Raw genomic sequence first — 13,146 nt, 5'->3', positions numbered from 1 at the left:
ACACACACCTTTTGATACCTCTACAATACTGAACCATGTGTTTGTATTACCTATTTTTAAAATAAATTATAATTAAATATATATTTTAAAACAAAAAAAGGAATTCTTACATGTCATGGAAAGACAAGAAACAAATATATTTATGCCTTTTTGGGAAAAGTTTACAGTACTTTAAATACTTTTTTAATGCCATAACTGAGAATTAGACGAAATATAAAAACCTAGATAAAATATGTTCATATAGGTAGATGATACAGACACATACACAAAGCATTATACTTATACATAATGGTTCAGATATTAGGGAGCTCCTACCAGAACTGAATTCTACAACTAAATTATAACCACAACTTGCCAACTTTGAAGTAATTTCCTTAAATACCTGAGAGCTCATAAAGTAAAGACTTTTCTCAGAATCTAAAAGCCTGAAGATGATAAAAGAACCAGGTAAGAAATAAACTAAGAAAAAAGATAGCACAGTCTCTTTCCCTCAAACTCATCTCCAGTGGCCAGTCTCACTACTTGCCAACAACTTTATCAATTAAGTGATTAATAATTAAATGACTTGGAGACAACAATAAGAGTGAAGTTACAAACCCCTATCATCTCCATATTAACATAGCAATCAAAGAATGATGAGGAATAGGACCTCACAGTATAGTGTCCCCTCAGATTAATAAGTCATTCAGGTTTTTGATCCTCACCTAAGTTCTAGAACCATTATAACATGAAAGAATCAGGAAGTGGACTCTATTGAACTAAAACTCACACCCCATCAGCCACAGCAAAGGTGAAATATTGTAAGACAGCAACAGAGAAAAGAACTTTGAGAAAGCAGAAGCCCCAAATCCTCTAATCTATAGAATCCATCCTTTGATCAATGTACTGTGACTTTGCTCATGGCCTAGATCTAAACAAATATCCTTAAACCCTTACCCTCATTCTGTTATCTGTCATATTCAGGCTCATAATCTATGGCCATGACAACAGAACACTGGAAACATTCTCCTCTCCTTAATCACAGAAAGAACACATTCTCCCTTGAAAAACATCCTGATTCCCATGACCCTCTTCCATCAACACATTATGCCTTTCCTGAATCTCTTGAGTTTCATCTTCATTCCCTGAGTTTCAAATTCATGCAGAAGTCAGTGTATTTTGAATATACTTTATCCTGGAGTCATGAATGGACACTTGGAAAAGTTGAAAACATTATTTTAAAATACTGCTCCTTAAACTTTAATATGCATACTGTGGATTTTACTAAAATGCAGATTCTGACTCAGTAGGTCTAGGGCAGGGTCTGAGAGTCAGCAGTTCTAACAGGTAGTTCCAGGTGTTGCAAATGCTCCTGCTTCTCAGAAAACATTTTACGTAGCACAGTTCTACAAGGCAATGGAACCTATATATACAGGTTACATCCAAAGACACAATCCCAATGGAATGCTATCTGTTCTCCCTTTTTATAGTTTATTTCTTCTTCGCTATACCAGATCTATTTTTCTGTCCTCTACACACTTGCAATTTATCTTCCATGTTATTACTATAAAATTGAAAATTCCAGAACATCCAAATGCTTCTGGTGTTAAAGCCATATCCTATCATAAAGATCTAATATAATAGGTGTACCATAATGGCCGTCCCTAAAAATGATCAACCCATCTATTCAACTGTAATCGAGTTAAATTTTCACTCTTGCTTTCACACTGAGACATATTAACAATAACTTATATACTTCTTAAGGAAAAAAAAATTCAGCCATACTGCAAACTATGGGAAAGAAACTGATTTTGTAACTAAAGAATCATTCTATATCCCTTAAAAAAAGAGACTCAAATTTAACCATCTTAAAGTTGCTACTCCTAGTATACTGCCCAGTTAAAAAATACTTGTAGTGAGGATCTTCCTCATTTCCTAGTTTAGGTTAGTAAGCACCCAGTCTTCCAAACCAGAAACTTGGGGGTCAATCTAGGCCTTTCCCTCTCTCTCATCCCCATCTTTTCCATACCTCTGACTGAAATGACCACCAAGTCCTATCCATTTTGTGTCCTAAGTGTTCCTCTCAATTACCTGTGCTCTGCCTTAGTCTAAGCCTTTTCCCTTACCTTACCTACAACAGTAGGCAGACATCGCTACCTCCAGTCACCCTTTCCACTATGATCCTTACTCCACATTATCATCCAAGTGATTTTTCCAAAATGCAAACCTAATGTATCTTCTGCTCAAAACCTTTCACTATCACCCACAGAATAAAGTCCAAGTCACATGTAATAGCCCAAGCACATAACTTTCCATGATTGGAATCCTGCCTACCTCTCTAACATCATATCCCACTGCACTTCCCCCATCCTGCACTTTAAGCTCCATTATTAACAAACTACACTGCTTAAATTTTCAGCACATCCCATGTTATTTAATTCCTCCATACTTTTTGCATAGGCTGTTGCTACAGTCTAGAAAATCCTTCATTTCTTCCCCCTTGGCTTTCTGGCCAACTACTATGACTCTTTCAAAACCCAACTCAGATCCCAGGAAGCCATCCCAAGACCTTACCCTCTATCCTTAAAGAGTTATTTCCTCCACTGCCAACTTTGTAAGTAATAATGGCATTTATTGGGCATTTACTGTGCCTGACACTGTTCCAAGCATTTACATGTATTAACTCATTTAATCTTCACAATAACTCTTCCTACGAAATGGTACCATTATTTCTTTTGCAGATATGGAAACTAAATCACAGAGAAATAAATAACCTGTCCCCAAGGATAACCAACTGTTAAGTGATGGAGACAGATTAAAATCCCTACATCATACATATTTGTATTATTGTACCTATCACAGTGAATTTATTCACATGACTGTCATTACCCTGAACTGTGAGCTCCTTGAGGGTGGGGACTATGTCATACTCAATTCTAAAGCCACAGCGCCTAGTATAAAGTAGGTAATCAGTACATGCATTTCTTGAATTGCACATAAAATAACATTCCTAACAAGTCCAAGAGAAAAGCATTCAGAAACTAGTTTCCCAATATTCAAATATAATTTAAGAGTTCTAGAATAAAGCAACTTATATTTCTCATCTAATAAAAAGAATATTAAAAAGAGAGGTAATACAGATATGAGATTACAGTCCTTGTGGACAATGAAATGGACTTATTTTTGCAGTAATACTACTTAAACACTGCAATAAATCAAAACCCAAAGGACCATTTGCTTAACATTAACTCTTTTTCTCTTACTAAATAAGAATTCTTGCTTACCATTCAAGATAGTGAAAAGAAAGCCCTAAATTTACCTTGCTCAAGTAGAAAGAAGTAAATCATAGGCCAGAACTATTAATTGCTTCCTTAAGTCTGGCCAAGAAATGTATCCCATTAGGCAATTAAAATAAAATACAGTTGCCTGACTAAGCATATAACAAAAGAATTTCTAAGGTTGTATTATGGACTGACATTCCATTATTAAAATAATGAAAAATTTTTTACTGTAAGCCAAGAAAAATTAAAAATCAAGAACAAAATAAAATAGATTATCACCATCCCACAGGAATACAGATTTCTATAACTATTGGAACGCATATGTCACAATAATACATATGCATGTTTACAGTATTCAATAGCATTTTCCATATGTCCTTCAAATTATAAAAAAAAAAATCAAAGTTATGCTAACACTAATGATGAAAGACCTCAAGACCAAATCTACTGTACTTAGTAAGCTCTCACAGTTACAGTCCTATGAGCCATACTGAAGTGCAGTAATTAAAACCCACAGGGATGGTACCAGCAGCAACAGTGCATACCACAATACTTGTTAGAGTAATCTGTTCCCTGCCCAGCTTGTACACACTCCTGCACTACAGAAAGGTGAGTCGGCTGTCAGCTGACTTTAGGCCACAGTGAGTTTAGGCCACAGCAAACTCAACCCCCAGACATGTCTTACCATTTCTTGGTACACTCAACCATCAACTCCTGGTAGGAGGCCACAAACTGGAACTTCGATGCATGTTTTCCCACACGCTGCAGTCTCTTCCAAACTGAAGCCATGATGATCAGTCACTGGAGCAGTTCTGGGTTAGCAATACAGCAGCTTTAACAAAGCAGAGGGCCCAAAGCAAAGGAGCTTTGCATGTATGTCTGTACTTTAAAAAACTCAACTACAACTTGAAATGATGTTTGGGGTCCATAAGTCTTCTCCCTGTTTCACAGGGTAAATCCCATCTTAGATGAATGGCCCAGTCAAGAACAGGATGATACACATGACAGGATGAATGAGAGGAGGTTCCCTCACGGAGACATCACCATTCCACCTCAGGGGCTATATGATGTGTAATCTGGAGGACTGAAGAGCAAAACAAAGAGAGAAAAATATGAGAGAAGCATGAGGAGTGACTAACCACCCATGTTAGATAACACTGCAACCGACAACCTCAGTTCTCCGCATGTTTTTCAAACAATGAAACAAAACACCAACCTCAAAAGCCAGTAACATCAAGGATGCACGACATCAAGGAAGAAATTACAATTCACACCAAAAACGTGGAGCAACACATAAGGTAATCAGCGTCAACAACAATCGAGAAACGCAAGTCGGGGCCCTACCTCCCCCCTCCTAGCATCACAGAAGGGCGAGCAGAGCGGGAAAGTCTAGGGATGCTGTTCAATGTCCACTGCCAGTCAGAGGGAGGAGTGGAACATTTTAAAATAAACTTTGTTTTTCAGCTGATAATTAACAGCCTCCAGTCCTAGAAGATGTGCTTGGAACAAATTAAGGAGCGGGGAGGAATGCTGTTGTTCAGTCGGAGGGGGAAATGGATGGGGAAAGAGGAGTGGAGGGAAATCTCAAGGCAGAGGGAGGGCAATGTCCCGGCTTCAGGCCACTGGGGCTCTCCACCTTCGCTGCCAACCGGAGGGAAATGGAAACTCCTGCCTGGGCGTGAAGCAATGACCAGCGGGGCAAGTGCACCGTGCGGGTGCGGTGCCTCCCTCCCCCTTCCGAAGGGAACAGTCCGCCGGAGCCTCCTTTCCTCACGCACACAGCCCAGACCCCTGCCCCACAGCAGTGGCAGGCGGTGGCTCGCCCGCGGTCCCTGTCACCCAGGCGATGCCAGAAGACCCCAGCCCGGTCCCCGAGCCCCGGCCCCGCCGCACGTCCACTCCCGCCCCTCCTCACACCTCTAATCCCGCTGTCGGGCTGAGTCTGGCCCGGTTCCCTCCTCAGCGCCGCTCCTCCGTCGCCGCCGCAGCAGCAGCCGCCGCCGCCGCCACCGAGTCCTCCATCCCCGCCGGAGCCACATGGAACAGCCGAGCCAGCCGCGGCGCTCGCGGGAGCCGGGGTCTGCAGCCCCTCAGGCGGACGGCGCGCCTCACGCCCGCCCCCTCCCGGACGGAGTCGCCCCGCTACCGTCCCCCACCCTACAAAACCCTGCCAGAGCCGCCGCTCAGTGCCCAGCACCCCCTCCCCCGCCTTCCTCCTCCGCCACCATCATCATTACCTCCCCCGCCGCACCTCTCACACTAACCCTACCCACGGCGGCTCAACCTCCGTCCGCCCCGCCGCCATTGGCCCGACACCGCGCGTGCCCCGCCCATCTCGGCGGCCGGGCCTTTCGGTGGTGGGGGCACCTCATTGGTCGACCTGGGTGCCCATAACAGCGGCTCCACCCCCTAGCTCTGGAGGTGTTTTTCCCCCAGCCGGAATGCGGCGCACAGTCTACTCTCATTTAAAAAAAAAAAAAAAAAATTGGAACCCACCGGGGACGATCCGCCCACTCTTCTGATTGGCTTGGAGAGGGAAACGATAGGCGGGAGGAGTAAGGAGTGTTTATAGTGAACTGGAAGATGATTGCTTAACGTGGATGTCCGTCAAAGGCGCGCTAGGTGCCGGGCGGGGTTTCTGGCTGGAGTCTGTGAAAGTAGAACCGGGGTTGGCTTCGCTGCAGCTGTGGGCAGCGTGGCTGCTGTGGTTTTCTCTTCTGTACTCTCCTGTCCCCAGCCTAGCAGCTGGGTGCGCCTACTCCTCCGCCACTAGCAACCAGGGTGTTTGCGCACACAGCCTTGGTTTCGCCCGATTTCTCCTGGGGTTTTTTCCCTGACAAACTGAAGTAATGACCCTGCCAACCCAAGCCTAACATTCAGTCTGCTGGTCCCCAAGGGGATACAATAAGCTGAGCTAGAAACAAAATGTTTATGGCGCAATTTCTTCTTGTTCTGATTCTTCAACATTTCTTTGAATCTTTGTTTATTTTTCTGGCTATGTTCTTCTTCCCTTGTAAATGATTCGGGAGTGGCCAGCATATAAAAAGGGTGAGTGTAGGCAAAGAAGAGGATGAAATAACCAAAGGAGAGTGTGAGGGCAGGGACATTTAACCTCGTTAAAAGAGCCAAGGATCTTTTTGAGAATATGATGAAAGCTATATAGACACTAATCCAAGGAGGGAGATTTATGCAATCATAAAACACAAAAATTTGCTTTCAATTTTGGGTGGTTCACAGATCTCTTGGTGTAAAGAGGGCAAAGAATGATATGGGGGGGGGGGTTCCAACATTTAACTAACAAGCAGAGTAAAGTGGAATAGAGACTGAAGAGGAATGATCAGAGAAGTAGGAGAACCCTACAAGCAATCAGCATAGAGCTTGAAAAAAGAGAGGGTAGCTAACATGTAAAGAAAACAAGCAGGTTGGGTCCCGGAAACAATTAAGGGCCATTGTTAATCTTACTAAAGATGGAGACCAGAGTGGATGGACAAAGTATCTTGAAGGTTATTAGGGTCTAGGGAAGGATTCTTTGAAGCACAGGACAGGAGGGCAGTGGTGAGTGAGAGTTGATCCCATCTACAGACACAAGAGCTAGAGAAAGAAGAGAGAGAGACAAGAATCAGGAGAAATGGGGAGACAGAAAGCTGGAATCCAGTATCTAATTCTATTTCCATTTTCAATAAAGTGATCTAATAATACCACAAGAACATAATGTGCATTTTACAGAAAAGGACATAGATATCGCTTATTTTGCTGCAGTCTTAATTTTAAAATATTAAGATAACCATAATATTTATATTGATTCTTATTTTCTTACATCTTAGAGCTCTCAAGTGTCCTTGCTGAGTGGTTTACTAAGTCACTACAACCTACAGCCATTATGATCTCATATAGTGATATATTCTGCATCATTAACAGACTTTAAGTGTACGGTGTGTGTTTTTTTTTAATGACTAATTTATAGAAATGGTCATAAACTATTTTAATCTAAGTTGCCCTTCAGGAACAACCCACATGATAATCAGGAGAGTTTTGCATCCTATTTATTATTGTTCTTCAAAACTTTTCAAACTTTCTTATGTGGTCAACCTAGTTTCATTTAACACTCTTTCTCATCCAGAAAAAAAAAAAGAGAGAGAGAGACTTTATTGTAAAGAAATTATCTTAAAAGCAATTAGTTTTGGGGCGCCTGGGTGGCTCAGTCAGTTAAGCATCCGACTCTTGGTTTCAGCTCAGGACATGATCTCAGGGTGGTGAAATCCAGCCCCACAACTGGCTCCATGCTCAGCAGGGAGTCTGATTGAGATTCTCCCTCTCCGGCTAGTCCTTCCCCAACACCTGCCCCCCTGCACGTGCTCTCTCTAAAATAAATAAATCTTAAAAAAAAAAAAAAAGCAACCAGTTTTAAATTCTTGTCTTTCTTTTGGGGAAGAAGAAGAACAAGGAGAAGGAGTGTATAGAACCCCTAGGGAATTTTCTCAAGAGACTGACAAAGAGTTTCTTATAAGACAGCTTTTCTTTTTAAGGGAAGTATTTTTCTTGCATGTAAACTCTTTCATTCTAGTTGCACAGGTAGCTAAGAAGAGGCCAAGTTTCAAAATTAAGTAATTAATGGTTCACCTGGGTGGTTCAGTCAGGTGAGCATCTGACTCCTGATTTCAGCTCAGGTCATGATCTCAGGGTCCTGAGATCAAGCCCCATGTCAGGCTCCCCACTCAGCGGGGAGTCTGCTTGTCTCCCTTGCCCTCTGCTCACTCTCTTTCAAATAAATAAATAGATCTTTTTTTTTTTTTAATGAAATAATTAAGACCAGACCTTGACATTGTTCTGCTGCTGAGCTCAAGTTCATAGGCTGGCTCCTGGAGGCTCCAACAAACAGCTACTTCTTCTCTCATAACTTTTTTTTTTTTTAATAATCTGTCTGCTAACTAAATTTATTGAAGAATCTTCCATATAGAATATCTTAAGATTTTCTCCATCTGCTTAGCTGAAAATTATTGAAAACAACTGAGTATTGATCATATAAATACTATTAATAGTACATAAAGGATACAATCCCTATTCTCAAAAGAGTTTTCGGAAATAGATGTTCAGTACATACGCAAGAAAATAACACAAATTACTTAACCTCTGTGAGTCTCAGCTTCTTATTCTGTAAAACAAATAACCATGCCTGCCTTTCTGGGATGTTGAGAAGATGGAAGATATGTAGGTAAAGTACCTGATACATAGTAAACAGTCAATAAATGGTAATTAATCATGAACACCATTGTGTTTGTTTAATCAACAGTCAAGAAAAAAAACAACAAGACCTTCAAGAATACTTGGGCAATACTTTGTTGCTACTGAACATAGCTACCTCCAGACTAAAGAAACAGTGCATTTAACATTATTCACCTCCCATTGACTCTGTGATTACCAAGAGTGGAAAAACAATAATTTATGTGGACTCAAGATTTTATAATAATTACTAAGAACTCACTTACCCTCAGCCCTCATGACCACCTTTCATACCATATATTACCTGAGATCTTTTGGCATGCTGGAAGTTACCTTTTTCTTAAGGCCTCCCATTCTCTCTACCTACCAGTGTGTATATCCTTCTGACCCTCCCCACATGTCCACAGGGGAACTGCACCTCAAACCCTTTTCTAATCCCCTATTTACTCAGGTCTTGATTTATCACTTCCTTCCACCCCAGGCTTAATCTGTGTGTCATACACCTGTGGTGTATATTACTTTGATTGTTCTGTTCATTTGACCCAGGTGTTGAATGCAAAAATTTATAGGTGTTTTATTTAACAGAAGATTCAACATTTAAAATAATTTCAATTTTGCCCTTAAATATCATCAAGCTCATAGTGAAGATAGAATATGAAGAAATAAGTGGAAAATGCCATCCCAAAACTTTCAATCTTCTTTGCCATGACAATTTTGAAATTACAGAAATTGTTTTCCAGGAAGCAGCTTTGCCAGTCACTGTTTCAGAAACCTCCAAAATGGAGATTCTAGTCTATGAAATGCAACCAAAGGCTTGAATTATGATCATTCCTGGTGATAAAATTTTTATATTTAGGTTTTACAGTTTTGCAGTAAAAATTGTCAGAGGTATTATTGCAGGATTTAACTACTAATAGAACTTATCTCTGCCTTAGTGCTAGTAATAAGTTTTACTCCCAAGAATAGCACTGCAGGCTTTTGCATTGTTTTCCAGTTACCATAGCAGTTAGACTATATACAACATTACTGCAATTTTTAACTGCTAATGATATTTTTTTAAGATTTATTTATTTATTTGAGAGAGAATGAGAGAGACAGAACATGGGGAGGGGAAGAGGGAGAGGGAGTCGAAGAATCTCAAGCAGGTTCCATGAATAGCACAGAGCCCAACGAGGGGCTTGATCTCACCACCCTGAGATCATGACCTGAGCTGAAATCAAGAGTCTGGCATTTAACCTACCGAGCCACCCAGGCACCCCAAAATTATTCCTTTCAAGCCCATAGTAAACAAATTTATTCCTGATTCTACATCAATTCTTATGTCCTAAAAAAAAAAAAAAACAACAACAACAACAACAAAAAAACTCACTGTGGCAGGCTAATACTTTCAAAATATTAACTGGTGGTTCCTGTAGTAGTTGTTTTTCCAGGTACTTCTTTTTATCCTCTTGGCCTTTCTTCTCCTAGACCCCGCCCCAATCCACCCTCAGCATCATACCCATGCTCATTTAGGCTGGTCTTTGCTCATTGTTTCAGGAAAGGAATGTAACAGAATGCAGAGAAACAGGAAATTTCCCCCTGGTTTTGAGTTTCAAAATTGTAGCCCTTTAGGGAGTAATGAAATGGATCCTTTTAGAGACCCACACTGTTCAGTAGGATAACCTCTAGCCACTAGTGTTCAATAGTTGAATATGGCTAGTTCAAATTGAGATGCTCTAAATATAAAATATACACCAATTTCAAAGAGTTAGCATGTGAAAACAGAATGGGATATATCTTATAAATAATTTTTATAATAATTTTTATATTGATTATGTATTGAAATTATAATATTTTGGATATATTGGGTTAAATAAAAGACATTAAAAATTAATTTCACCTGTTACTTTGCTTTTTTAACGTGGTTACAGGAAAAAGTTAAATTTATATTATACGTGTGGCTCACATTATATTCCTATTGGACAGTGCTGCTAAAGACAAGAGTAAAACTTCCTTTTATAAAGAAGAGAAATGGATTTCCTCAACAGGAAGCGGAAGAAGAGTCGGGAGGAAAGTATTGTGAAGCTAGATCCTGGTGGGTCCCTGAGAATAGGACTTACTGCACTATTCTCTATTCTGGCACAAGCTGTGGAGAGGGGCAACTGAAATAGCAGGATCTATCTATGGTATCTGAGAACTGAGAGAGATAACTTAACATTCTTTTTCCTTGTTCAGGCCAAAGAGAGGAGGCAAGACCCTAAAGAGAAGAAAAGGCTGAACTGTGTGTCTAGTCCAGCCTAGACTTCAGAGTACAGTTCAATAGAACTTTCTGTGATGAACAAAATGTTCTATACCTGGCTGTCCAATGTAGTAGCTTCTAGCCACTTGGGGCTATTGAGCACTTGAAATGTGGCTAGTGTAACCGAGAAACTGGAGTGTTAATATTTAATCTCAATTAATTTAAATTTAAATAGTCTCATGTGGTTCAGAGCTACCATAATGGACAGTGAAGCCCTACATAGTACCATGAAGGTTCTGGAAACCCAACATGATGATTTCCAGACACCCAAAAGGGCGCAAGGACAATGGAAACCACCAGACCTAAAGAGGCCTTGCTGATACACCAAGATTGACCCAGCAGCAATCTGTGGGGATGTCTGCTACTGAGGAAGGATGCAGATTGGAAATCTTGGGGAAACCAGCATGGTAGAGGAGGAGCAAGGATCAAATGCTCCATCCCCTTCCTCTGACACCCTGATACTGTGTAAATCCCCTCAGTTTTGATGCAGTCCCTGCTATATTGACTACGATTACGTGTCTGCCACCCCTTGTGAAGTCAGAGTTTGAAATAGAAATTGAGTTGAGTTATAGAAAAATGAAATAACACTTCTTGCAAACCTGAATTCTTTTAGATTGACATTTCTACCTGCTATAAAACCTCAAGTAATAATTCTAAAAAAATACTTAGAAGTTAATATTTATTCTCTTAAAAGACAGCCTTTTTTTCCCCTCTATATCAGAGGACACAAGTTCTTTGGTTGACATGAAAGCATAGAAAAGCTGCAAAAGAAAACCATCTTTTGGGACACCTGGGAGGTAGAGTCAGTTAAGCACCCAACTCTTGGTTTCAGCTCGGGTCATGATCTCAAGGTCATGAGATGGAGCCCCATGTCGTGAAATTGTTTAAGTGCTAGTTTCCCATGAACAAATCTTTGCAGTTAGCCATATGAACCTTTGGCACATTAAGTCTGAGATGACACTAATTCCGGAACCTAACTTACACGCTAACAGCCCAATTTTGTCCAATTTCATAGCATCTAGGAAAGGCTAACCTGGGCCAGTTGGTGGAGACAGAGGAGCATCCTTAACCATCTTGAAATTCAGATAGAGACAGAAGCAAGTCTATAGAAAGTGTCCTTTGGTGATTCAGTAGACCACTCTCCTATTGTTAATCCAGAGCAATATGTTGAATGATTAGAAGGCTCAGAAATCCTCAAGGATTATTACAGGCACTTATAATATTCAAAATGTGTATACTCATAATGTAGCAATAATACCACAATGACATTAACCATTCGAGTGGATGACAGCCATAAACCATTGGCCCCACTGTCCTATTGTGGACCAACTCTTGACTCTAGAGTACACTTGCTGGTCTGCACCATCCTCTCAGTCTGACCTTTCAAATTACTTGAGATAATCTCGGGATGGTGCAGTCCCAGTGCGCCGAGACTGTGTATGTCAAGGTAGGTGTAATTATGAGATCTTTACACATCACAAATGAGTGGACCATTACCAGAAGTATTGCAGCAAAGGTCTGAGTTGGAATGAGGAACCCTTTCTGAGAAAGTTTTTGCTAAATTCAATAAATGTATCTCCTATAAAGTCAGTAGGGATTCTTGACCAAGGTCTATTGGTCATTTCCCATGAAATGTTAAGAGTGTTTGATGAATCATAAAAAATAAACTGACCTCTGCTTCTTCTATGTTTTCAAAAATTGGAATAAATTCCAGATAACCAGATAGAGCATCCAGCCAGTGTTTTCCTCTGAATAATTCCTGGATGACTATATTTAGTGTGAACAAGATAATAAAATGAATATCTTCTGAAATAATAAGGTTAGACAGGGAGAGGCAAAGAAAAGCAGTAGGAATTCACAGTTTGGGAGGGCACTGAATACCCACCATGTGGCATTAAATCAGAGCATTTCCATCTCAAACAGTGAAAAACAAAAAACAAAACAAAACAAAAACAAAAAACAGCAGCTAGCTGAAATCAGGCAGAATCCCACTTACCAGGGCACTAGGCATGAGCCAAAGGAAAGAAGCCTTCTACAGAAGCTTGTCCCAGATGAGTCGAGATGGAACATGAACACAGCTTTCAGAGGGTAGAACTCATGCGCAGTTTCGGCGATCTGCTAAGCAAGCCAAGGTGAAGAAAAATTCCAGGGCAAGGGCAATAACATGGGAGCCAGCGAGAGATGCAGTATCATTCCAGATCTCTCTTTTTACAGCAAATCACCAAATTAGTGACTGGGTTTACAGAGAGTAGAACATAGCCTGCTAGCAAAGAGGACTTTGTGAGATCTGCTGGATATTTCTTCACATTTTGTAGCAAATTTTGGATGCTATTTTTAAATATTCCCAATAATGAATCGCTGATATTTTTCTCCAAAGAAAGTCAACTG

At 40.6% G+C, this 13,146-nt stretch overlaps 1 protein-coding gene across 8 annotated transcripts in view; it reads right to left on the bottom strand.

Moving 5' to 3' along the window:
• Positions 1-12,900, bottom strand: part of EHBP1 (EH domain binding protein 1) — a 336,619-nt gene extending 323,719 nt beyond the window's left edge. The window contains exons 1-2 of one of the 8 annotated variants that reach the window (XM_045788076.2): positions 12,755-12,900; positions 3,946-4,344 (exon numbers count right to left, since the gene is read on the bottom strand). In XM_045788076.2, the coding sequence (XP_045644032.1) occupies positions 3,946-4,049 (104 nt within the window). In that variant the 5' untranslated portion in view covers positions 4,050-4,344; positions 12,755-12,900. Of the gene's footprint in view, positions 1-3,945; positions 4,345-5,177; positions 5,466-5,497; positions 5,566-12,754 lie in introns of those variants that run through there. The other 7 variants (XM_045788073.2, XM_045788075.2, XM_045788080.2 and 4 more) reach the window with 7 other exon arrangements.
• Positions 12,901-13,146: the final 246 nt, after the last annotated feature.

This window comes from Ursus americanus, chromosome 7 (assembly GCF_024610735.1).
Source record: "Ursus americanus isolate L20-20 chromosome 7, mUrsAme1.1.p, whole genome shotgun sequence".
Classification (NCBI taxonomy): Eukaryota; Metazoa; Chordata; class Mammalia; order Carnivora; family Ursidae; genus Ursus; species Ursus americanus.
This window is presented reverse-complemented; position numbering and strand designations above follow the sequence as displayed.